General features: G+C 37.2%; 1 protein-coding gene across 3 annotated transcripts in view; it reads right to left on the bottom strand.

Moving 5' to 3' along the window:
- Positions 1-25,157, bottom strand: part of RANBP17 (RAN binding protein 17) — a 390,979-nt gene that overhangs the window by 77,697 nt on the left and 288,125 nt on the right. For all 3 annotated transcript variants that reach the window (XM_071211021.1, XM_058282154.2, XM_058282162.2), the window contains 2 exons: positions 13,708-13,811; positions 7,514-7,602 (listed from right to left, as the gene is read on the bottom strand). In XM_071211021.1, coding sequence (XP_071067122.1) covers positions 7,514-7,602; positions 13,708-13,811 — 193 coding nt within the window. The remainder of the gene's footprint in view (positions 1-7,513; positions 7,603-13,707; positions 13,812-25,157) is intronic.

Genomic DNA, 25,157 nt, shown 5'->3' with positions numbered 1-25,157 from the left:
TCACCTTTCTTTCATTTTGCAGTGACGCATTCATCATTTTTATCTAAGGCCTTATTGGAAGTACCTTTAGCATCCATGTTTTTACCAACAGTCTCTTCAAATATAGTCTAAGCCTTTTCTATAAGCTCCTCACAATTCTTCCCACCTCTACTCACTACCCAAATAAAAAACTTAAAAAAAAAAAAAAAAAGCAGAAAACATTTTTGGTATTTGCAATAGCTGCACTCCACTCTCGATACCAAAATCTGTTTTAGTTTGCTAAGCTGCCCAAAGCAGATACTTTAAATGGGTTGGCTTTTAATAAAGGCAACTTCTTAGCTTACAAGCCTACAGTTTAGAGGCCGTGAAAACATCCAAATCAAGGCATCATCAAGGCGATATTTCTTCCTGAAGACTGGCTGCCAGCAATCCTGACTCCTGTCATATGGCAAGACACATGGCAGTGTCTGCTGGGCTCTCCCTTTTCTTCAGCTTCTTGCTTTCATGGCCTTCTATTTTTCTGTATTTATCCCATTTATAAAGGACTCCAGTAGGAAGATTAAAACCCACCATGGGCCATGCCTTAACTGAAATAACCTAATTAAAAGTTCCTACTTATAACAGGTTTACTGCTACAGGAATAAGTTAGCTTTAAGAACATGATTTTCTGGAGTACATAGAGTTTCAAACCATCACAGTATGCCTCTGATAAGTCCATGCCAGGGACTGTCAGAATCTTAGAAAACTCTGACTGGCTCTTTAACCCACAATGGGCCTCCACCTTGCCAAACGGATACAGAAGTAGAGGATTAAAGCTTAAACTTACGCAGCAGCAAAGCTCTTACTTGGTCACTGCCTTCATTTCCTTTTTTCCCCCTCAACCCCTAAGTCTCTCTTTTTTCCTGATGCTTTCCAATGTGTCTTTTTGTTTCAGGTGAAAAGTGCTGAACTGAACCGTTTATAATGGCGCTCTTTTTCTACAGGGGTATGGGTATCCATGGTGAGAAAAGTCACCACAATTCTTTCACTGCTCTTAGAATAAACTTCAAATTCCTTAGCATGGCATACATGACCCTTTAAGATCTAACTCCTGCTTGCTTCCACCTTCAGCTCAGGATTTCTGCCATATCTGTGCTTCAGTCATTTAAAATTCCCTGCAACATCGTTTCTCTCTGGTCTCCATTCTTCTCTATGCTGCTTCTTTTGCCTGGCACATTCCTAACCATCTCTCAACACCTAGTTCAAGTTTTACCTCCCCTGGGATGCTCTGTATTGTCAAAAGTTATCAGTCTCTTCCTCATTTATGCTGAATGACTGCTTTGACCACATCTCTCTTACACCACACAGAATTATGGTAGGGTGCTAGTGTTATCTGTCTGCTCCTTTAGACAGTAAGTCTGTGAAGGGCAGAGAACTGTGCTTCCCTACCATCTCCCTGCTCATTTCTAGTTGTCCTTCAGATTTCAATATATATACATAGATGTCAATTATTCCAGGAACTCTTCCTTGACAACCTCCTCTCCCACGCTAACTCTCTGGATAGGGGGTAGTGGTATTTGATGTATCTAATTTAGCATGTGGGTACCCTGAGCTAGCATTATGATAGCATTTGTCTACCTCTCCCCAGTATAGGATAAGCTTCTTCAGGGCAGAGACTAGGTACTTATTATATGCATGGGTCTGGCATAAAGTAGATACTCAATAAATATTTGTGCTGTAAACCTGTTAACCTAAAAATGAAGTATAGCATATTTGATTAGAACTACTAATTTAATTCTTTTTAACTGCACATTTCACTTTGAAATATCAAGAAATAACTCATGTAAGAGTCAACGAAAATAAACCCTCTAAAGTCTTAAGAGTGATATGCCTCTCAAAAGCACAAACTGCAATTATTTTTTCCCCTAGGGATATTATGTTAAGGCTGTATATACTGACAATGAAACAATTATTTATCAAGTATTTGTTCAGGGTCAACTCTATAAAAAGCATAGTTTTAGATTCTCTGGACATACTAGTGAATAAAACATTAAAAAACCCCTGCCCTTGTGGAACTTAGATTCCACCAAGAGAAAAAATAGACAAAATAAGTACATAATATGTTAAAAAGTACAACAAAGAAAAATAAAGCAGAGAAAGAAGACAAGGAGCGAGTGCATGCGTGTATGAGGTTTTGGGAAGATGAAAATGGAAAAAATAAAACCAATGAACCTGATTGACTCTATGTGTCTATTGGAAGAAAACCTATTATTTTTGATAGATGGTAGATACTATGCTCTATGTACCATGCTAGGGCTGGGAATTGAGAGAACAGTGAGACTGAGCTTCTGTTCTTGGGGAACTCATGCTACTGTCAGGGTGGCATACACACAACAGGGATACTCTGAGTAATAAAATTCGAAAGCAGTCCCAGAGAAGCAGAGGTGACAGTCCACCAAGAGATCTCCTGAGCACAAATCCAGTGATCAGTTGTGCGAAAGCATCTGGAATACTCAAAAGAAAACTGAAAAGACCCAAATCTCAGAATCTAAGAATAGCATGGGCACACACAAGCCCCTTTGCAAGGCATTCTAGAAGGCAATAGGGATGTCCTATTTTTCAGTACACACTGCATTCACTGTGGGATAAGACCAGGGGATAGGAGGGGATGCTCCCTTTTCTTTGTGGAATGAGAATGGTGTCAATTCTAATATGCCTCTGACAGAGGTGACTGCCACAGAGAAAATGAGTGATTATTGGAAAGCAGAGTAGAGGTCTACTAAGCAGGGAGGTTAAAAGGGCTTCAGAGTGAGTGCCTGACTCAGATTACAGGGTGGGAAGCAGAACCAACTCTAGGAGTTTAATTTTCCAGTGGCCTTGTGAGGAATGCATACATATATATTAATATATATATATATAAAAGAGTGGGGGGGGGGCGGGCCTTTAGGAAGAAGAGGCACAGATCTATTTGCTTTTACCTAGATTTTCTCAATGAATTCCTAAGGGCCACATAAGAAAAATTGAAAATCAATGGCACTAATGATATGACATTACCTTACAAGGTAACAATATCAGAAAAAATGAAAAACATAAGTTTGATTCTTGGCAACAGCCAGCCAGCCAGCCACCTGTCTATCCATGCAATCACCCATCAACTCATCCATCCATCCAGTAGTTTTTTGTAATTATTATGTGCTGGACCCCAAGAAAACAAAAACAAGTACAACATAATTCTTTCCCTCTGGCAGTTCACAGCAGAGAAAGCATCATAATATACCAGAAGGTAACAGAAGTACTTTTGTTAAAACTGTTTGGAGATAGGGGTGTGAGGATGTGTTGTGAGCACAGAAATAGCCTGCCAGTTGAGAGCTTATTTTAAAAGACTCCATGAGAGCACATACATCTGTACCTTTGTGAAGGCAAAAACTGCTGGGAGGACTTCTCTCCTTTGTCTGGCAAATGCTCATCCATCTTTCAACCTCTAGCCCAACTTTCACTTCCCTCAGGGGGAAGAGCTTTCCCTATTTTGTAAGCAAACAAACAAACAAACCCAAAAATCTCTTTTTCAAATGTGTTCATAGGACCCATTTGCATGCATCTTTGTTATAAGCACTGATAGTTGTTTATTAGTTATCTGTATATCCACTAGATTGTGAGCTTCTGAAGAGCTCTTTTTCTTAATTCACTCATGTACTTCTAGTGCTTGGTACAGAGCAGACACTTAAAAAAAGGGATTTCTTCCCTATATCTGTTTGTCCATCATGAAATTGCCAATTAGTCTCTTTTGAAATACAATTCTGATTTTGTTAGTCACTCAAAACCATAAATTGCTTTACACTACCTGTGGAATAAGGGTTTAAATTCCTTAATTTGATATTCAAAGGTCCCAGATAATTTCCATTTCCACCCATGAAATAAGTAGTATTTGTAATGGTACATCTTCTTCTCCACTACTCTTCCTTCTAAATTTGGTGCTTCAGTCAACTGAAAACCTGCCATTCTTCCTCTTTCCACATAGTCCAATCATACTTATTTGGTAAGATCCAGGGCAATATCTTCACCTTCACAGAGCCTTCCCTGATTCCCCACCTAACTGCAATCACTCTCTTATTCTTATCTGTTATAGTACTTATCATCTCTGTATTTTTATTATAGTCATCTATGTAGGTATCAGACTCAAACTATAAACTCATTTTGGGGTAGGATTTATGTCCTAGTAATCCACCTCTATCATGACAGCTGGCATAGTCCTTAGCCTAATTTGCTAAATTAGTGAGAAAATGGGATTCCTTTGCCTCATGCCATATTAGAAAATGAACTAAGTACAATGATATTTACTTTGTGCTAACACTTTTACGTACTTTGCACTTGTCAGTCCACTCATTTCTTGTAACAAGCCTGTAAGCTAGGTATTAGCCTTGTTTTATGGAAGAGAAAACTGTGATTCAGAGACACTAAATAAGTGGTGAAATCAATACTGGAATCTAAGAGTGCCCTAGTCCAAAGTTTGTCCTCTCTTACATAACCTCATTGTCTTGCCTTGTCTTCATACAAATGTTTATGCATGTGATATGGCCTTCAATAAACTGTGTTGATAGCCTGACTAAAGGACAGTGGGCTCAAAGATTGGATTATGAGAATTCAGAGACTGAGTATGAGAAATAATGTCATATACATTCCTTCATTTTTTTCAACTTCCCTCTGGATTTTTGATACTACAATCTAGGTATGATCTGGGAAAAGTTTAAACAAGGCAATTAAATGCGCTGCAAGGTAAAGAGCTTTCTTCCTGTAGTGTTCTCACAACAGGGCAAAGACGTATATCAATGATCCTCCTTCAATTCTCCAGGAGTAGAAACAATTTATCAGATGGTTGCTGTATAGTTTCAGGCAATTTAGTTTTGGAAGGATGGAGTGATAAGCAATATAGTTTGTGTAGCAGTTAATGCAGTCAGTGTTTATAAAAATGTTTTTGAATTAAATACCTAACCACTAAAATAGCATTTTATCAAATGATCACCATAAATAAAATGCATTTTGACTTTAAGATGACATGTACTCTTATAGGATGTTTCCTCTGTATGCTAAGGACTGTATAACAAATTAAAGAACACACATTTATATGAATAAAAGGCAAATAAACTTTCCCCAGCAGTAATGCGCCTATCATCACTGACGGTTTGACATATCAATATTTCAGGAAGAATAAATGACTTTCATATCCATGTGGGTTTTTTTAGCATATACTTATTCATTTTTGTATTACTTGAATATTTTGGAAAGAATCTGTACTTTATCACCTGAAACTGCTTAAAGTATTTCAAAATATTTTAATAAAGCTTTTTGAATTATCAAATAATGTAACTTTTAAACAAATTTTACTATTATTATCAATATTTGCTCTTCATCCCTTGCCCAAAGGAAAACTATAAATCTTGTCTCAACTGAATGAACACCATTTATCATATTCATTTTGTTGTCAATACAATTATGAAAAGCCTTTGGCCTTTTCCCAAGGAAGCTGATTTGCTACTGAAACTCAATTATTGTAAGCACGGCCAGTACCAAACCACCCCGTTTGGCAATCTACCACAGATTCCTGCACAACTGACACTTGGCCCTCCACCCCTGACCCTAATAACATCAACATCTATGGTCAAATGGAGGAGACAATGGTGCGTAGTTCAAAACAAAACATTAAGTCGCAAAGGTTTTCCATTTGCTATTTTCTGCCATCTGCTGGACACAAGTTTCATTTCAGAGGGATACCAAAAGGAAAAGAGCTAAGTGAAGAAATGGAAAAACACTTAATTAAAAACTTACAATATCTTCTCTAATTTTTAGGCAGTATTAATTGTGGCAGGTATTTCTATTCTTTGACATTCAGGGGAAAGGTTCTGTCTTTGACTCAGTTAAAACCAGAGAAGAGGAAAACATGAATGTGAATTGCTGGACATTCTAAAGTTGTAGCTTGGTTTCAAGATTGCCGTTAATTCCAAAGAGCCAACACCAGATTTTTATGATTTTTCAAATAAATGAAAGATTTGACTTTGGGAGCAAGCTCGCTGCTATTTAAGTTTTGAGAAATAAGCAGATCAAATGTAATTCCAGTTTATTCTTCCTAGTTAAAAGAACTGTTAAAATTTATATTCTATATATGCATTATATGCTGATATATAAAGACATGCATGATTCCTCAAAAATATGGAAAATTATCTTGAACCCTTCTATGGGTACAGAATTCTGATGAAGTAGGTCTTTCTCAGGTAATTTTTTTTTCCTTTTTTTCCTTTTTTTATGATCTTTTTTTTAAAGATACATAGATCACACAAAAATGTTACATTAAAAATATAAGAAGTTCCTATATACCCCACTCCCCACTCCTCCCTGAAGTAGGTCTTAATAGCAACTAAAAACGTCAACTACTCAAATGAATATTTTAAAATATTTTTGTTTTGAGTTCATTGGAAACATGTCAGATTCCCTGTTAGTTTGTCTTCAGCAATAACTGTAGGATCGGTAGTTGAAGATTACCTTAAAGTAGTTTTTTGGCAATTTAATTTACAAGAGGAGTTTGGACAGGAAGGATTTGAACAAAGAAAATGAGAAATAATGTATCTTAAAAAATAAATTAGTTTTAGGACTACAGAATTTTTCTTATGTCCTCCAATGACTTCATGTATAAAAGGCATAAAACCATTATATTATACTCATATGACGTACATAAACTGTCACTTCCTTTTAGGACCAATGATGATTCTTACAATGCTAACTATTAAAACAATATTAAAAATAACTAGGACCACCGAATATGTGCCTTATACGAAGTGCATTATTTATTTTAATACTCATGGTAAGCCATGATACTGGATTACCTTTTTTAGTTGAGGAAATTGAGACTCAGAGAGGTGCAGTGACTTGCCCAGTGTTACACAGTAAATGGAGCCCTGGGATGTCAAACCTGGTCTGTCAGATACCAAAGGCCATGTTCTTTTCAGTCTTACATGATGAAGCATTTCTGCATGGAACATTTATTATTAATACTATTTGCTATCTGTACTAAACCATGCCAAATTTAAATTCAAATTTTATAGCAAATGAAAAACCCTGACCATTTATTTTCCTCTTTTTATGTCCATTAATATTTTCATGCTCATGAAAAAATGTAGCATGATGAGTTAAGCCTCAAAGAGATGATGTGACCTTCTCAGTTCTGCTAATTGAGAAAATGCTAAATGGTAGGATTCACTGATCCTGGGTTAAAGATGTTAGGCGGAATCCCTGCATCCCCAACATAAACATTCATTTGGGGATGTGATTTTTAAGTTGTCAACATTTAATGGCACCAAAAAAGTGACCTCTCTGAGCTGGGTCTCCAAATGCTGTGCTCAGTTATCTGCACTGCTGCCTCTGTGCTGTAATTTTTAGCTGATTACACATTAGTTCATTTAGCTTTGTTTCCTCTTCCCTACTGTGCCATACTATTAAACGAAAGTGAGGGGCCTGGCATCCCTCTGTGCACAGAGCTGGTATTGTCACAGTGTAATAAGGATACATCCAGTCAAACAGCATGGTGTAGCTGGTCTTTGTGTTCAGTGCAAAGGCAATCCCTCGCAGATCTCTTGCCAGCCCGATCAACATACGCTGTCAGTGGGAAAGAGACACAGTAATTGATTTTCACGTTAGTGCAGAGCAGATGGAGTAATAATCAGGCAATAATGACCACATATCTGATTTTGATTCATTAGCTAAAATGTCCCGCTCAGATCCCTTTCTACAGAAAACCATAGACTCTTTAAACAAACACTATCAAATCTGCTGACCAACTCTACTTTGGTTCTTATAAATTAAACTAAGTCATAATGCCAGTCACTCGGGAACATTTAGATTCTTAATATACTTTATTTCTGAATAATGCCAAATTAGGAAATAAAAAAAAAAAGGACCAGGATTGATAATTCCACAAAACATAAATGCACACAGTCTAGATATTATTTAATAAAAGCAAATTTTTACCACATCGGTTTGCATGAAATCAGGACCACCACACAATTTGGAGTGTGTCTTGCAAACACATTGGCATTTAAATATCCCTAACGAGCATGCTTGATAACTTAGGACAAAATAAAACTGACCAGGTGAACTACCGGTACTAAGACAAACCCAGAATGACAGCTGCATTCCCCAAGCAAGGATGTGATGTAGGGAAAGCATTCTATATTCAATGTAAAAGACTTGAATTTGAAATTCCAGCTGTATTTAATTTTAAGCTCAAGGATTTTATCACTCAGTCTTCCCATACATAAAAGGGGCTAATAATATTTCTTTCACAGAGGTGTTATGAGGAACAAATTTAAAAAATTTATGTAAAAATGCCTGGCATAAATTATGTGTTCCATAAGTATTTACTTTTAGAGGAAAAAAAAACCACCTTGATTCTTTAATGAAAGTAATCTGACTTGTACACTGGACTCTTAATTGAGCTGTCCTTAGGATGAAGCTCAGGAAGAGAAAAAGAAAACCCAGGAACAGATGTCAACATGTCAGAACAAAGAGCACAAATAAACATAATTGCAAAACAAGAGGATGAGATAATTGAGATATGAACTGTGATTTCTGAAGATACTGTTTCAGTGGAAACATTCTGTCAGAAAAAGGTCTCTGTATTTTTCTCTTTTCTAGATATTTTCTTTCCTCACACTTTGGTATTATGAAAACCTCTTTAGGAAGAGTTTACTTATGATTATCATTTAGGAAGAAGTGAATCCTGTCATCTTAATGGCTGAATAACATTTCAAAGTAGCAAATAATAGTTCACCTGTAAGAAGTATCTGGAATTTCTCATCTCCCTTCCCCTCACCTGAAAGGTGACTTAATAGAACTGGACATTTGTTTGTAAGAATATTCAGTTTCTATATTGCATAATAGTTTATGGAATATAGGTTATCTGAATTTCTGGATCTGACAACTGTGAATTTCTGTTTCTACTTCTTCAAATGACTTATTCTTTCTTCTCTCAGAATCTCACCAGTTCTTGTTTTTCTGTAATTGGCTGGCCTCCTTGCACGTCCCTCATGTGGCCAGCTAGTACTATTTTTTAAAAGTTTGCCTTTTATGTAACATTTTTACCACCTGAAACCTGCTTCCCTCTTCATCAGCTTTCTACAATCCTTGCATCTTTTGGAACAAAATGAATCAACTAAGAAGCCCTTCTTTGAACAATTCGATTCTTACTACTTAGCTTTGCAGTCTTTCTATTAAAGCTGTCTTTCTGTTCTATTTTTATTATGTTCACTTATAGGTGACTTTTCCAACTGTAAGCTTTCACATACACATAACGTACCTCCAATTCAACTGTAAATTAATCAATAGGAACCATGAGTTTTACTTTCTTTGTGCCTAGTACAAAGGGATCTTAAAATATTATTTGTCTATCTTCACTACATAAAAAAATTTAATTTTTATTTTATCACAAATTTTTCCTTCCTTAAAAGATGCCAAGTTAAGAGAAGTGCTCCATTTGATGGGGAGACGATAGCTTTTTTTTTTTTTTAATGCAATGAAATATGGCTATGAAATTGTACCAATATTTTTATTTTAGAAAAAACTATTACATATAATAATCAAATATATGTTGTAAATAGAGTCAAATGAGCAGGTGAATGCAGTGTTAATATGACTAAGAAACAGATTTCTTAGGCTCAAATAATACCTTTTACCTCTAAGTAGAAGTGAGTACAGTAATGATCCACACTGATACACAAACAACACTAAGGTAGTACTTTCTCAAAAGATGAAATATACCCAATTCTGGTGAGAGGCAGGAAAATGATTAACTAGGAGCTCAACCAGGTTAATAAACATTGCAAGAGAGCGTGAGATGATCTGACTGAAATTTAGGGTAGGAGGAGCCACGATTTACCATCTCATTTAAAGTCATAAAAAGAGGTATATTTCCAAAGTTGCTTTTTTCCTCTTCTATATACAGTTGGTTGAAAGTGAGAGGGATCTGTAGTTTTAGAAAGGCTGTTTTGGAGAGTGGGGGAGCTTCTGGGGTATTTAATCCTAAGGATTCCTTTTTTGGATTGTTCAAGGAGAAACTGCTGAGTGCTTCAGTGGCTGTATGGTGAACTGTTGTCTGAGTGCCAAACCTGAGACGGATGGTCTGGGAAACAGTTGAAATGCGGCTCCTTCCACCCTGACCCCCAAAACAGGGTTTCTAATGGAAAGTCTGACAGACCCTTTACTGTAGTGGCACTACTGGGGGCAGCTATAATATTATCCTCATAATTCTACTATATAATAACAACAAAGAAAAAGAAGGTGAAGGGTCATTGTGCTTTGTCTTTAGAATTAAGATGGCTGTCTTCATCCTTACAGCATACTCTTAATTCTGGAGACACATCTTAATAACCTCTAAATAGTTCCAACAAAAGAGCCGTGTCAGAGGAATGAGCAGGCCCCAAGGTGTTTCAACTGGAGTGTTTTCATCTGCCTTTATTGCTCTATCCCTCTCCAGAATTAAGGCAATAACCTGTGATAAATTATTCAGGAACTGCTACAGGGATCAAAGCAAAATCATTCTGTTAAAGTGCTGTTTGCAACATTTGGCACTTAGTGCGAAAACTTTTAATGTGCGCATGCTGAAAATCAAGGATTTTAAATAATTTAACATTGTGGAGTTTTTACGAAGGGACTAAAGATAGCAGGTTCCTATTTAACTGCTCCTCTTCCTCCCAGAAGTTTTCATTCATTTTCCTTAGTACCGATGATGTCATAGCCAAATCAAAAATGATGCATGAGTCAGGGGAGTACTGGACTATATTTTACTATGGATACAATTTTAGGAGAAAAAAATATTTTTGAAGTAACGATCCAGAGCCAGGATTTGTCACAACATTTCCCTTCTTTTCACCTTTACTTTGTTGAGAAAAAACTCAAGACAAAAATTCAATGTTGGCTTCAATTTTAATAGGACTAAGTGAAAAACAAAACAAAAAAATTAAAAAAAAGCCAACAAAGCTATAAATTTAAGAGTTCTGCAGCACTTCTTCCCCTCAAAACCATATTTCAATTTGGCAACAAAGGTCCTTAATGTTTACGTTCAACCTGAAATCTGCATCTGAAAAATATCTATAAATAGCGAGTTTGAAAATCCTGGTAAGGGTTGCAAATTAAATGAATTTGGCAGTCCTGCGGCATTTTCATAGAGATATTTTAACAGCATCACCTCCTGTGGATTGGAATACTAAGTACGTTATTGAAGAACAAAATGGAACTGTTTTTATCTAGTACTTGCAAAATGAAGTACCTGAAAGCATTTTTGCATGTATTATTTATTCATCATGATAGAAAAATAGCCTTAACCTAATAAATTACATTTAAAAACATTTAGTGCAAAAGTTTTGTTTATGATAAAGCAACAGATTCAGTTCTTTATCGGTAGCTTAAAGCACCAAGTTTCCCTTATACAAATTAGACAGATGGTGCTTACAGTAGAATTTACTAAAGGTCTGTCACAACAAATGCAGCCAAGCTGCATATTTAATCACTGCAGAATCTTGTCTACCTGCAGCTGCCAACTGCTAATCCAATTTCCCTGATAAATGTGGCAAGAGACACGATCAGCAATAAAGAGCATCTAACTCCATTTTCCTGCAGGGCGTCTTTTGATGAACATTTAGGACGGAAGCACGGAGTGCACTGTGTGGCCTTGGTCCGTGGCAGCTGCATGCATTCTGAGGCACAGTTCTCAGGTTACTCACTTAATTCTGCCACTATCATTACGTTGCTATTGATCTCAGTAGCTGTTGCCTACACAGCATTACTCTAGATGGAGCTGAATCAGGCAGTTATCATGCATCAAACTTGCTCAAAAGCCTGGAGATTTCCCCTTAATTACTTGTGATTTTATTTGCAAATACCGTTAAAGTGTAATCAAGCAGTCACTTTCCAGGGTCGTTAAGAACTTGCTGGTTTAGGGATATATCACTGGAACTCCATTAAAAATGATTCTAGGAAGATGGTTTCCATCAAACTAGATGGGATTACATCAAAACAGCCTTGAAGTAAAATGAAATCTTCAAATGAGACAAATGTGATTTTTATAAAGATGGTGTTTTGCAACTTCACAGCTTCTATTTGATAAGGGGTAGCTTTAGCCACCTTAAAGCAGCGAAGATTTTATTAGTCATTAAAAATATTTGGCAGGCATCTAACAAATTATAGCTAACCTGAGCAGAAACTCTAGTGAAGAATTTCAGCAAGACTATAAGCACATGACTAAGGCATGCTGATAAACATTCATTTCAAAACTCTTTTAAATTACAAGGTACAGCATTTGGCTAATTATTTTTTGGCAGAAAACAAAACTAAAATAATCATCAAAAGCCATGGTTTTCTATCTGGTTTCTTACTGTTTTTTGTTTGTTTGTTTGTTTGTTTTGTGAAGAGAAGAGGACCATGCAAAATGATGATTTAATATTTCCAACACCTTTCAAAATAATAACACAGTATGATACAAGCATCATCAATAAACATGCCTACATACTCTGGAGTTCATTTATTAGTCTTTTAAAAATGGTAATCAGTGTCAATATATTTAATATAACTCTGATACATTATAATTTCATGATTTACTATATCTACATAGCAAATTTTGTGCTCCCCACCCCCCACCTTAAAATATGGGATTGTTTTGTCACAAACAGCTTGCTACACTTAAGGATTTTACTAATAAAACATAATGTTGTCTTAGAGATTATGACTGTTGCCACAGCTGAACTGACTTGTCAAATCAATCCTAATATGGCTCCCACAGGCACATAAAAACCTTATTTAGCTATCAGTTATCCTAATCACTTTGTTCAGTTTAAGAATGCCATACTTCAAGACCAGCTCCTATTTATACATATATGCCTAGCCATTTAATAAAGTCTTGATTTATATAAATTCTTGTTTAAAAAAATATTTAGAGATGTAGTGTTTTAGCATGTATATGTTTGTGCATTCCCCCATATAAAGATATTGAAATGCACAGTGCAGGTTAGATGAGGGAACAGGAATGTTTAGAGTGTATACTTGCAAGAATGTTCTACTAAAGATACTAACGGCCACAAGAGGCAAATCTGTGCCATTTTAATCATGAACTGACTGTGCGAGACCATTTGCTGACCTCAAAGTTGATTTTTTATGAGAAATTAGGAAAACTACTTATTTGAAAAGTACAACTCAAAACACATGCAACTGGGAAAGCAGGACTGATGAGGCACAGAGCACATGCAGCTGTGCAAAACCCTTTTTCTGGGAAAACGGACTTTGGCCCAGTGGTTAGGGCATCCGTCTACCACATGGGAGGTCCGTGGTTCAAACCCCGGGCCTCCTTGACCCGTGTGGAGCTAGCCATGCACAGTGCTGATGCGCGCAAGGAGTGCTGTGCCACACAAGGGTGTCCCCCACGTGGGGGAGCCCCACGCTCAAGGAGTGCGCCCGTGAGGAAAGCCGCCCAGCGTGAAAAGAAAGAGCAGCCTGCCCAGGAATGGCGCCGCCCACACTTCCCGTGCCGCTGACGGACGGCAACAGAAGCGGACAAAGAAACAAGACGCAGCAAATAGACACCAAGAACAGACAACCAGGGGACGGGGGGGAAATTAAATAAATAAATAAATCTTTAAAAAAAAACCCCTTTTCTGGATCTAGATATTCTGTAAACAACAAAACTGTCTTTCCTTAAGTTTGGAAACAACCCACCTTCACATCTTCTTGTTTAAAGTTGTTGTTGAATATATGTAATACTGTTTCAAAAGACACTGTAAGAGGTAGCATGAAATTCTCAAATTCATCCTCATCTTCACCTATCAGAAAAACAGAAGGGTCACCATGGTTTAAAATGCATGCTATTGTACATTAGCTTTGGCACTGAATGCTTCATTCAGGCTTAGAAATGTTCCCGGGAAGGGGTTGCCCTGCTTTCACACCCATGTCACATTTTGTGCTTTGGCTCATTGAATATTCTGGTGTTTCGCCTCTTTTTTGCACCAAATGAAATCGCAAAATTACTTACCAGCCTTTTTTCCCGGGCTCTTTATTGGATCAGATTCATGCCCCAGGCTTCATAGCCATTCAGTTCTTAGGACCCCCAGTGCTTCTCTAATGCCTCAAGGAAGGCCACTTTTAAAGCCTCAGAGATAAGGGTCTTTATTTCACCCTTCCCTTTGGGTGCCAAGGCCCTAAAGGGCTCTCAGGCTCAGGTGCCCAGATAGTTCTAAATTATTATTCTCTTTTATTTATGTTCCATTTTATTAATTTGTTAAATAAGTGGCAGGGAAACTTTTCTTTATCTGCCAAATAGGACAGGGTCCCTCATGGATCATTTGGATTTTAAGTACATTCTCCATAGTACTTAACACCAAGTTTCCATTTTTTTTTTTCTTGAATAAAGAAGAAAAAGAGGAGACATTTTCTATTAACTTTTTTACTTTAAAGGAAGTAGACACTAGTTTCCTCAGGAATTCTGTCCAAGCAGAATCTTCATTTCACACATGGATATGTGCAATTGATAATTTATAAAGTATACTTTTCAAGAGGGGTTTCTTCTAAATGAGAGATTTGATTCACTCATTCTGTGCCGTAGGGAGCTATGGGCCTGACTTCGCTTCTGTGAAACACCCTCTACTGATGAGGATATGCAAAGAAAGGCTAAGCGACTTGCTCACAGTGGCATATTTAGGTGGAGGCAGAACTATACAGTCCTTATTTCTATACATTAAAAGTTTTTTTTTTTTTTTTAAATAGAGTATTGGAGAGGAAACAAGATGTCAGAGATGATTTAGACCAGCAGTTCTCGAATTCTAGTCCCCGAACTAGCAGCAGTATCAGCATCACCTGGGAATTTGTTACATGCATATTACCAGGTTCCTCTCCAGAGCTACTGAAGCAGAAACTCTGAGGATGGGGACCAACAATCTCTGCTTTAACAAGTCCTAGAAGTGATGGAAAGAATGTGAAAGTTTGACAAACACTGACCTATATGTCATTTTGCTGATAAGAAATTGAGGTCCAAGGCCACACACAGCGGCTATTAATGGTAGAATCAGTATCCTTTAACAAACTGCTAAGGAATGGCTGATCTGGCATATCCTCATCTTTCGTGACTTCTTTTTACCCCTTAATCTCATTTAGCTTGTTTCAGGAGTCCTAAAGATTCAGGGACTTAGCTTGTTCAAAAAGAGATGTTTCAAAATGCTAAGCCAAGGAGTTTTTCCTAGTTTTTGCAGTCCTAGAAAAGGGTCAGGGTTTTAGTAAAGGGTAAGGTAAACCAAATTCTAATCTCTGCTCTGTGAGGGACTGACTATGCTAACAAGCTATTCCTCTTAGATAGACTCTGGGTCAACTGGTGATAAAATTAGAGACCTATATAGAGACATGTACAGAAGCCATACCTATACAGAGGCCCAGGTCAAATGATAGCTTTCCCAATGTGCAAGCTAACTCTGCCAAGTCCCACTGCAAGGAATCACCTTTCTCTTTTTGAAATCCCATAGCATTTTGTCTGATTCTTTACTATAGTGTTCATCAGTCTGCCTTAAATTACAAATATTTAAGCATACGTCTAGTAATAACACTAATAATACCATTTACATCATATTACCACCACTACCATTTGTTAAGGATTACTGTGGAGATTAAATGAGATAAAATTTATAACTTGTGTATGTAAATTATTCCTATCAGCCTCCACTGAAAGTATCTCTGGCTTAGCTCCTGGAGAGCTGAGATTGAACATTGTGTTTTTCCATGAAGAATGATGTAGGGTTTTGCAACCACAGGTTTGGTGTCTGACTCCACCACATGCTGTTTTAACCTTGGATATTTTACTAATTTCTCTGAGTCTCATTTCCTCATCTATAAAATAAGGATAAAAATACTTATCTTTGAGGTTATTGTGAAGATTAACTGTTAAATAGTAGTGGGATACTAACAGCACCTAAGAACAGTGCCTGGCATATGTTAGGGAAAATGAGGTTGCTCAATAAAGTTGAAATTTTAAAAAAGTCCTTATTTTATTAACATCTCTGACACAGAATACAATAAACAAACATGATCAAATACTTAAATATATAACATATATGTATACAATAATGAAGTCATGTAATCTTACTTCTCTAAGATAAAGCATTTTCTCAATGTGAACTAACTGTTCATGAGAACAGTGTAATTGTCACAGCAGGCAGATAAAGGTGCTGAAAACAGTGGATGTTTTAAAATCAGAAAGTTCTGAGTTTAAACTCTGGCCCTACTATCATTAAATTCTTTGGTTTTGGGTAAAGTCACTTCACTTACCTTAGTGTCCTCATCTGTAATTAAGAAACAATATTTATTTCATAAAGTTAGCTATGAGGATTAAATGAGAAAACATCTGTAAAACCCCTTGTTTAATGCCTGGAATTTAATAAATGAGAGATATTTTCATTTTTACTGTCTTGAGCTTAACATGGACTTAGGTGATTTTGGTGATCAAATAAAGTGTGATCATCCTTCCTTTGGGAGCAAAGCTTTTCCAAGATAAGGATGTCCAGTCAGAAGACTGAGCCATAGATTTAAAAAAATAACAAAACCTCCGGACTTTACTTCTTTCCCAATCAAAATTTGACTCGCTGAGGCAAACAGGAATACCAGGAACACAAGAAATAAGCCACCAAAATGTGCAGGGAGAAGTCAAGCAGTAAATACTAAAAAGAATAATGTGGGCAGCAATTCTACAAATGTCACTTCCTCAGTGAGGCCTTCCCTCTACTTAAAGCAGCACCTGCAATGCCCCTGGTGACTGTCCAACTTCACAATCAGCTTTTCTTTATTGATGGGACTTACTGTAACTGGCTACTAACTTTCATATTTATTTATTCATTGTTTGTCTCCTCTACTAGAATGTAAGGTCCCTGAGAGAGAACTTGGTCTGTTTTGCTCATTGTTATGTCTCCAGTGCCTACAATAGGGTCTGCCACTCAAGAAATACTTAGGAAATGACTGAATAACAGCATTTGTTTGCTGAGTGCTTATGATGTGTAGGCAATGAATTTAGTACTTTATTTAACAAAGCTTATGTAGCATTTAGTATATTCAAGACACTGTTGCAAATCATTAATGGGCATAATAATCCTATGAAGTTGTGTGTCTTTATTTTACATGTGAAAAAAGAGAGGCTCAGAGGAGTTAATTAGCTTGCCCAACAAAACACAGCTAGTAAATGTCAGTGAGCTAGGGCCCCCATGCAGGTCTGCTTTACTCCCAAGCTCATGTTTTCTCCTCAATGGGGCAGAAGGCATTAGAGGTGGGCCCTGCAGCCAGGGTCACAGAACCTTGAGTTTGGACATCCATGAGGTCAGAAGAGTATGAAGAACAATCAGCTTGGGTTCTGATGAGGAGAAGGGAATTCATAGGCAATCACTTGAGTTTAAGGTAAGCAAATATGGGAAGTGGACTTGGCCCAGTGGTTAGGGTATCCATCTACAACATGGGAGGTCCGCGGTTCAAACCCCGGGCCTCCTTGACCCCTGTGGAGCTGGCCCACCTGCTGTGCTGATGTGCGCAAGGAGGGCCCTGCCACGCAGGGGTGTCCCCGCATAGGGGAGCCCCACGCACAAGGAGTGCACCCCGTAAGGAGAGGCACCCAGTGTGAAAGAAAGTGCAGCCTGCCCAGGAATGGCACTGCACACACGGAGAGCTGGCACAACAAGATGATGCAACAAAAAGAAACACAGATTCCCATGCCGCTGACAACAACAGAAGTGGACAAAGAAGAACATGCAGCAAATGGACACAGAGAACAGACAGCTGGGGCAGGGGGAGGGGGCAGGCAGAAGGGGAGAGAAATAAATAAAACAACAACAACAAAAAAGGTAGGCAAATGTGAGACACTGGTATATTACTAAAGAAATGTTTGTTTCGGTTCATTCCTGTTACTGCAAAGTGAAATGTTGTCTCATCTAAGCTGGAGAAGTGGCTAAGAGTAGAAGCAACACAAACACCCATCAACTGATGGATAAATATAATGGAATAATATTTGGCCATAAAAGTAATAAAATTTGGATATATGCATACTACAGAACCTTAAAAACATTATGCTTATTGAAAGAAGCTAGACACAAAAGGCTACATATTGTATGATTCCATATATAAATATATACACATACATTTTTTTTTTCCATGGGAACATCCACTTATATTTAATGTCTGGAAAAGGCAAATCCATAGACAGAAAACAGAATAGTGCTACCCAGGGACTGGATGAGATTGGGTAATAGGGCATGACTGCTAATAGGTTCAAAGTTTCTTTTTGGGTGATGAAAATGATATCGAATTAGGAAACAGTAATGGTTGTACAACCTAATAACTATACTAAAACCACTGAACTGTACATTTTTAAAGGGGTGAATTTTATGGTATGTAAGTTATATTTCAATTAAAAAAAACACAAAACCCAAAATCTAGAGTTTCTTCCCCACTACCTACCCCCAATGTATGAACAACAGTGAAACTTCTCCCTGTTTCTTCAAACTTGGATATAAAAAAGTTGGGTAACTGGGGTGCTGGGGGGTGGGCAAGGAGAAGCAAGTTATATAAGTAATTATGGTGACAATAAATGATGGTAGCTGACACTTACTGAAGAATTATTGTCTGGCAAGTATTGTAGGAAATACTTTGGAAATTAGTGATAGGTCAGCATGTTAGGAAGCATACCAAAACATGTATCACTTCCTAATGTTAGGAACCTGTGAATACATTAGGTTATGTGACAAAGGGAATTAAAGTTGCTAATCAAATGACTTCAAAACAGGAGATTATCCTGGATTATCTAAGTAGATTCAAGGGTCCTTAAAGATGTAAGAGGGAGAATCAGAGAGATGGCAGCACAAGAAGGACTCAGCCACATATTGCTGGAGGAAGGAAATCATGAGCCAAGGAAAGCAGCCAGCTTCTAGAAGCTGTAAAGGCAAGGTAACAAATCTTCCCTTAGAGCGTCCAGATGGGAAAGTAGCCCTGCTGATACCTGAGATGCAATTTGGACCTCTGACCACCAGAAATGGAAAATGATAAATTTGTACAGGTCCTGTCATTAAGCTTGAGGTAATTTGTTACAGTAGCAAATGGAAACTAATACAGTAGGTCAAAGTCAGGTCTTGTGCTGTGAAGCTCTGGTCTAAGCTAAGGAGAATTAGGAGATACAAACAAGGAGACACTGAGGCAGTGGGTGAAGAAAATCCATTCAAAACCAAGTAACAATGGGTAATCTCAGAAGAGTGGGTTACTTTTGCAGATCTAGGTCCATGTCATCTGCTATTCCCCAGTGCTTTGTTAGGATGCACTAGAGTTTTATTAGAATGAGACTTGAGAAATGTGTAACTTGAGACAGAATTTGGTTTTTATTTCAGCTTCCCACTAAACTGCCTAGTAGTTGTAGCCGGCTTTGAAGTGACTTGTGGCTTCAGGCAGGGTGGGATGTTTTAGTATTTGTCAAGAAGTGGCATTAGTTCTTACTTCTACAGGAAAACAATAGCCCCAAGAACTGAAGGCAAAGTAGCAGTACTAAGGGCACGAAACTTAACCTCATTTTGAGGTCCCAGTGGCAGTCAGTGCCTTTAACAGTGCCCTCAATAAATACATTTGTTTCTTAATTTTTACTGAGCACTTATTTTGTGATAAGACTTGCTTTAGGCCCTTCCACATATATTTATCTTACTTAAACCACGTAACCACCATTCAAGAAAGATAACATTTCCATTTAATAGATGAGAAAACTGAGGTTCCTTGTAGTTCTTCTCCCTAGGGCACCAGAACTGTTTAATAGAAGGAAAATACACTGCCCACTGCTTTTCTAAGAAACCTACCCTCAAAGTTTCATCCCTGAAGCATCTCATTCCCTGGGGTGCTCTGGACTCTACCCTCAAAACCAGGTAAGTTATTAAAACTGGATCTGGACATAATAGGCTGTTTTCTGCCTACAGGGCTAGCTAATTAGTCTTAATTATCTCATTATAGATTCTAAGTATTTCCAGCTGCTTCTTTACCCCTTACTCCCCCTATTTTCTAGATAGTCTGTGCCAAGTCATGGACATAGTGATATATTGATGTATTCTTCCTATCTATTAGGAACATTAGCCATTTCTGATCAAGCCCCTCACTTGCTAAATCTTCCTTTATCCATGTTCCTTTATCCATGAGAAGAAATATGCTTTGGCCAATTATGAGACAAGGAACATATTTGAAAAATTACATTTGACTTTCACTGATCATATAACTGTAATATACCTATTTAGGACAAATATTAAACATGAACCTGTCTGTTTGTTTCATAGTAGCTCGGAAAACGATCTCATTTCCATTCCTCTAACTCAGGGGTTCTTAACTTTTTTGTTCCATGGACCCCTTTGCCAGTCAGTTGAAATGAATACTACTGTAATTAATTTATTGCATACATTCATAATTGAAGGTCAGAGAAAATAAAGATAGTAAGTTGATTTTTTCAATTCAAGCTCATGGACCCCCTGATATCTTTCCACAGACCCCTACCCTGGTTAAAAACCCCTGCTCCCAAACCCCAACTCAATCATTTGGTCCAAAGAGTTCAAACAAAAATGAAGAAGAAAAAGTTACATTTCCCAATTGACTGAGAAGGTGAAAGGTGAACAGCTTAACAAAAGTGAGTGAGAATGTATGGTCAGAGGACTACCAGTTATATGACTGGGGATGTCATTTAATCTCTCTAGATAAATAATGGAATAATATCTATTTCATGGGGCTGTTGTGGGGATCAAATAGGATAATGTATAAGAAAGAGGTCTGCAAACTATAAATTTGTAAACAACTTTTAGTTATTATTTATAATGAAAAGTTTCCTTCCTCTGTGTATTTTTCACTTCTGTCATTAGTAGCTATTTCTAGAATTCTCTTTCCTTTTCATTTGAGTCATTTAATTGTTATTTAAAATTTCTCAAGTTAAGCTAGAGATATCATCTGGTGCCAACAACCTGTTATAAGTCACAAAGGTAGATGGACACTATACTACTCTCACCCTAAAGGCAGTACTATTTCTTAATGACCATAAGCACCATTTTAGTACTAGTATCCTTGTAATCATTTTAAAATAAGACTGCTTCTTAGGGTTTTTTGTTTTTTTTTAAGATTTATTTTTATTTATTTAATTCCCCTCCCCTCCCCCGGTTGTCTGTTTTCTGTGTCTTTTTGCTGTGTCTTGTTTCTTGTTTCTTTGTCCGCTTCTGTTGTCGTCAGCGGCACGGGAAGTGTGGGGGGCGCCATTCCTGGGCAGGCTGCTCCCTCCTTTGCGCTGGGCTGCTCTCCTTATGGGTGCACTCCTTGCGCGTGGGGCTCCCCTACGCTGGGGACACCCTGCGTGGCGCGGCACTCCTTGCGCGCATCAGCACTGCGCATGGGCCAGCTCCACACGGGTCAAGGAGGCCCGGGGTTTGAACCGTGGACCTCCCATGTGGTAGACGGACGCCCTAACCACTGGGCCAAAGTCCATTTCCCTTCTTAGGGTTTAAACATCTATTTACTCAAATCCTGTTGACATGCTTCTCATCTGAGTAGTTCAATTTCAGGTGCAATCATGAAATGCCCAAGAGACAACTGTTAAGGATAACAGAGCAATTTTTAATCTGAGTTTGGTAACAACTTAATGCAAATAATAATATTTGGTTCTTCACATAATGAAAAGCTTTGCTATAGCTCTTTTCTATACTTCCCCTTTTCAATATTTGTGAACTGATTTAACCTCCATACACATTAAACAAAAAGAAGGTTTTTATTTATTCAAGTATTTTATGCTGAACAGCTCCCTGGAGATTCTCCATTTACTGGCTTGGGTAATATTATCTTTTCGTTAGCTTATTAGTTTGACAAAGTTAATTTAAAAATAACCTAGGGAACTTAAAGTGGTTCTCAGAATGGCCAACAATACACACATATGGCCGGTCACCATCTTCTCCTGCATCTGTGCTACCTTGTGGAGGGATTTTTCTGGCATTCATTATTACAATTTCTTACAATACAAAAAATACATTACTAACATCGCTTGCAAATTTTGGAAAGGGAAAATATTCTGATGACGTACTGCTTTCAGTTCTGTTCTTTATACAGTGAACATTTCATTAGTTTAGCCAAGGAGCAACTGGATAAAATGGAACAACTGTTTATTGCCCAAAACCCCCACAATCCCCCCCCCCAAAAAAACCCTCCCATTTTCATCTGAAAATCTGGGGTACATAGCATCTAATTAAATTCATACAAAGTACAAATTATTGAATAGAAACCAAAATGCACTTCAAAGTAAATACCAATTAATGTGATACTCAATTTTTTTCCCCTTTTCTAATCACTCCAATGTGCATGGCTTATACACAAAACACATTCAATGTATTTTGTAGGATTCAATAAGAATATGTTTTATATTTTAATCCAAGAATGACATCCAATGCTTTCCAAGCAGGTTGGTCATATGCATTTTCTTTCTGATTCTTACAATATAAAATGTTCCTTCACATTTTCTTTTGTTTTAATTTGAGAAGGATTCTTATTACCTAATATTTTAATTTCTTTTATTTAATACATATATCTCTGCTTCTCTTGACAACAGTACTATCTCTTTCTTCCTTGTTTCCATGACATTAAATACACAATAGAAAACAATGTTCCAGTCAATCTAGTTTGTGAGACAGGCTTCAAATAACACAAACTGTGTTCAACAACACAAAAAATGATCCTCTGTAAAGTAATCTGTTTTGAACAGAGAGCAACAAGCAACTAATCGGTCATAAAAGTGGCCAAGTATAGCTAATCACTTGTGAAAGCAATCAGCCACTTGATTTGTTTTTCCTTGGAGAGGCCAATGATCAAAGCTACATTTAGAAAGGACCTGGCAGGCAGAGCTGATTCTGTGAGCCATGATGATGGCATCTTGGTTATAGTATACCTGACTGTCATTCGTTCAACAAGTCTTTACTGACCCTCTACAACGTACAGACACTGAACTTGGTGCTAGAAAAACACGAAAAAGGCAAAACATGAAAAAGTTCCCTGATGGAGCTCAACATTTTAGATGAGCAAACTCTAATTCTTAAAAGGGAAAGAAGCTATGGTAATATACACCACAAATCATCACTTGATACTTAGCATTTCAACATAGCATATCTCCTGTTTTTCCCAAGGTGTCTAATAAAGTGCTTGCAATGTAACAGATACTTACCTTTTTTTCTTAACTTTGAACTAAAACATATCAATTCATACTTTATATTATTATGAGTTAAATATTTCTAAGAAACAATAAAGTTCTATTAGTTATTTAAATTATTTATGTTTACTTCAGTTTCTCATACCTCACAGTTTACATTAAGTAATACTAAGTAAATAAATTTGTCTGCAAAAAGGCAGTGAGCAATGCAGTGTCTTTCTGGGTATCATTGTGAATATCAATCATCAATGCAATGCTAATACAGTAGTGCTGGGACTACAGTCTGAGCTGTCTTCAGGCTCTGATAGTGCTATTCTGTTCTTCAAACTGCAACAGATACATGGTGGGTTCCTTCGTCTGTGATGACCATATGAAAAGGGACAGCTTGACGTTCTGGGGATGTGCAAGGCATGGACCTAGCTTTAGAAAATCTCTTTCAGATATTTCTCTTTAACTTTGGTCCCCACTTCTTTCACTCTGTCTGACATGGTCATTAAAAGAACATGTTTAGTGCTTGGGGAACATACTAAGTCTAGACAGGGTTTTCAAGGTCTTCTTTAGTGCCTGAACAACTGGGAAAGGAAGAAGGCAAGCTTCTTGAAGTCTCGGCCAGTATGCTGATTCCTCTTTCCTGCCCTCAGAGGACAGTGTAGAAGGTACCCTAAACTGTTGTCAAAAACAGTTGACAAAGAAGAGTCCAAAGTTGCTCCTCTTCTCGCCAAAGCAGTTACCAAAGAGGTAACACAGGCCAGTATGTGCAGTTTGCAAAGCTGTCACTCAGTTAGATCTCCCACTTGCCTAAGGTAGCAGATGATTAGGTTTTGCATGCTCGGTTTACACTCTTCAAATATTTATAGACAGTTCTCTTTGCCTCCAGCTTTAGTTGTCATTTAGCCAAGTTATACATACATGGTTCTTTTAATCTTTCCTTAGAAATCAATCCCACACTAAGCTTCTTAATCATTCTAGCTGCATTTCTCTTAACTTTTGACTGTTTGTCTTTCTGGTCATTTATTCTGTTGAAATGCATGAAAATAATACAGGTATAGAGCACAGAGGGGTTTAGTCACCTTTTATGTGCAAAATAAAGTTACTAATCTCTCCATTTGTACGACCATGTTTTTAAAAATTCATATTTAAGTTGATGGATCAATCAATACATTGCAAGATGAAGAAAAAAGTATTATATTCTCTAAGAATGATATTCTCTAATATAAAAGTATTATATTCTCTAAGAATGATATTGTCATTGACTTAACCCTCTTCACATAGCTATAACTGATTAACTTAACCTACAATATTCAAAATATGGGAGAAATGGGAATACAGAGTGACATGGTCACTACAGAGAGGCTTAAGTACCCATCCAATGGATATTTCTAACTTCAGCTTCTCAATGAAAAAATTTTAAAATAAGTTATTTTTTTCCATTATAAAACAAATACAATAAAGAAAAACTTCAAATAATCAAAAAGCGGAGAATAATCACCTATAGCCCATTTTCCAAAGACAAACGTTTTTGAAGAATTTCATTTTAGCTTTCTTTTTTTATAATACGCTTTTTTTTTTTTTAAAGATACTTAGATTACATCAGCCTATTTGAGGCATTGGTTTTTCCCCCAATAGGCATGATCATGCCATTTGCAGTTTAATACCTTGCTTTTTCACTTACTATTATAATACAAAATTTCATGTATTATATTGTCTTCACATCATATTTTTTATTTTTAGGAGGTACCAGGGAATGAACCTAGGACCTCATACATGGGAAGTAGGTGCTCAGCCACTGAGCTACATTAGCTCCCCAATGAGAGCTGTGTTTTACCTTTGTTTTTAGGAGGTACCAGAGATCGAACCCAGAACCTTGTACTTGGGAAGCAGGCACTCAACCACTTGAGCTATATCTGCTCCCTCAAGCTGTCATTTTTAACAACTATAAATTATTACATCAAGT

Source organism: Dasypus novemcinctus, chromosome 2 (genome assembly GCF_030445035.2).
Source record: "Dasypus novemcinctus isolate mDasNov1 chromosome 2, mDasNov1.1.hap2, whole genome shotgun sequence".
In the NCBI taxonomy this organism is placed as follows: Eukaryota; Metazoa; Chordata; class Mammalia; order Cingulata; family Dasypodidae; genus Dasypus; species Dasypus novemcinctus.
The sequence above is the reverse complement of the archived record's forward strand: the minus strand, read 5'-3'. Positions and strand labels throughout refer to the sequence as shown.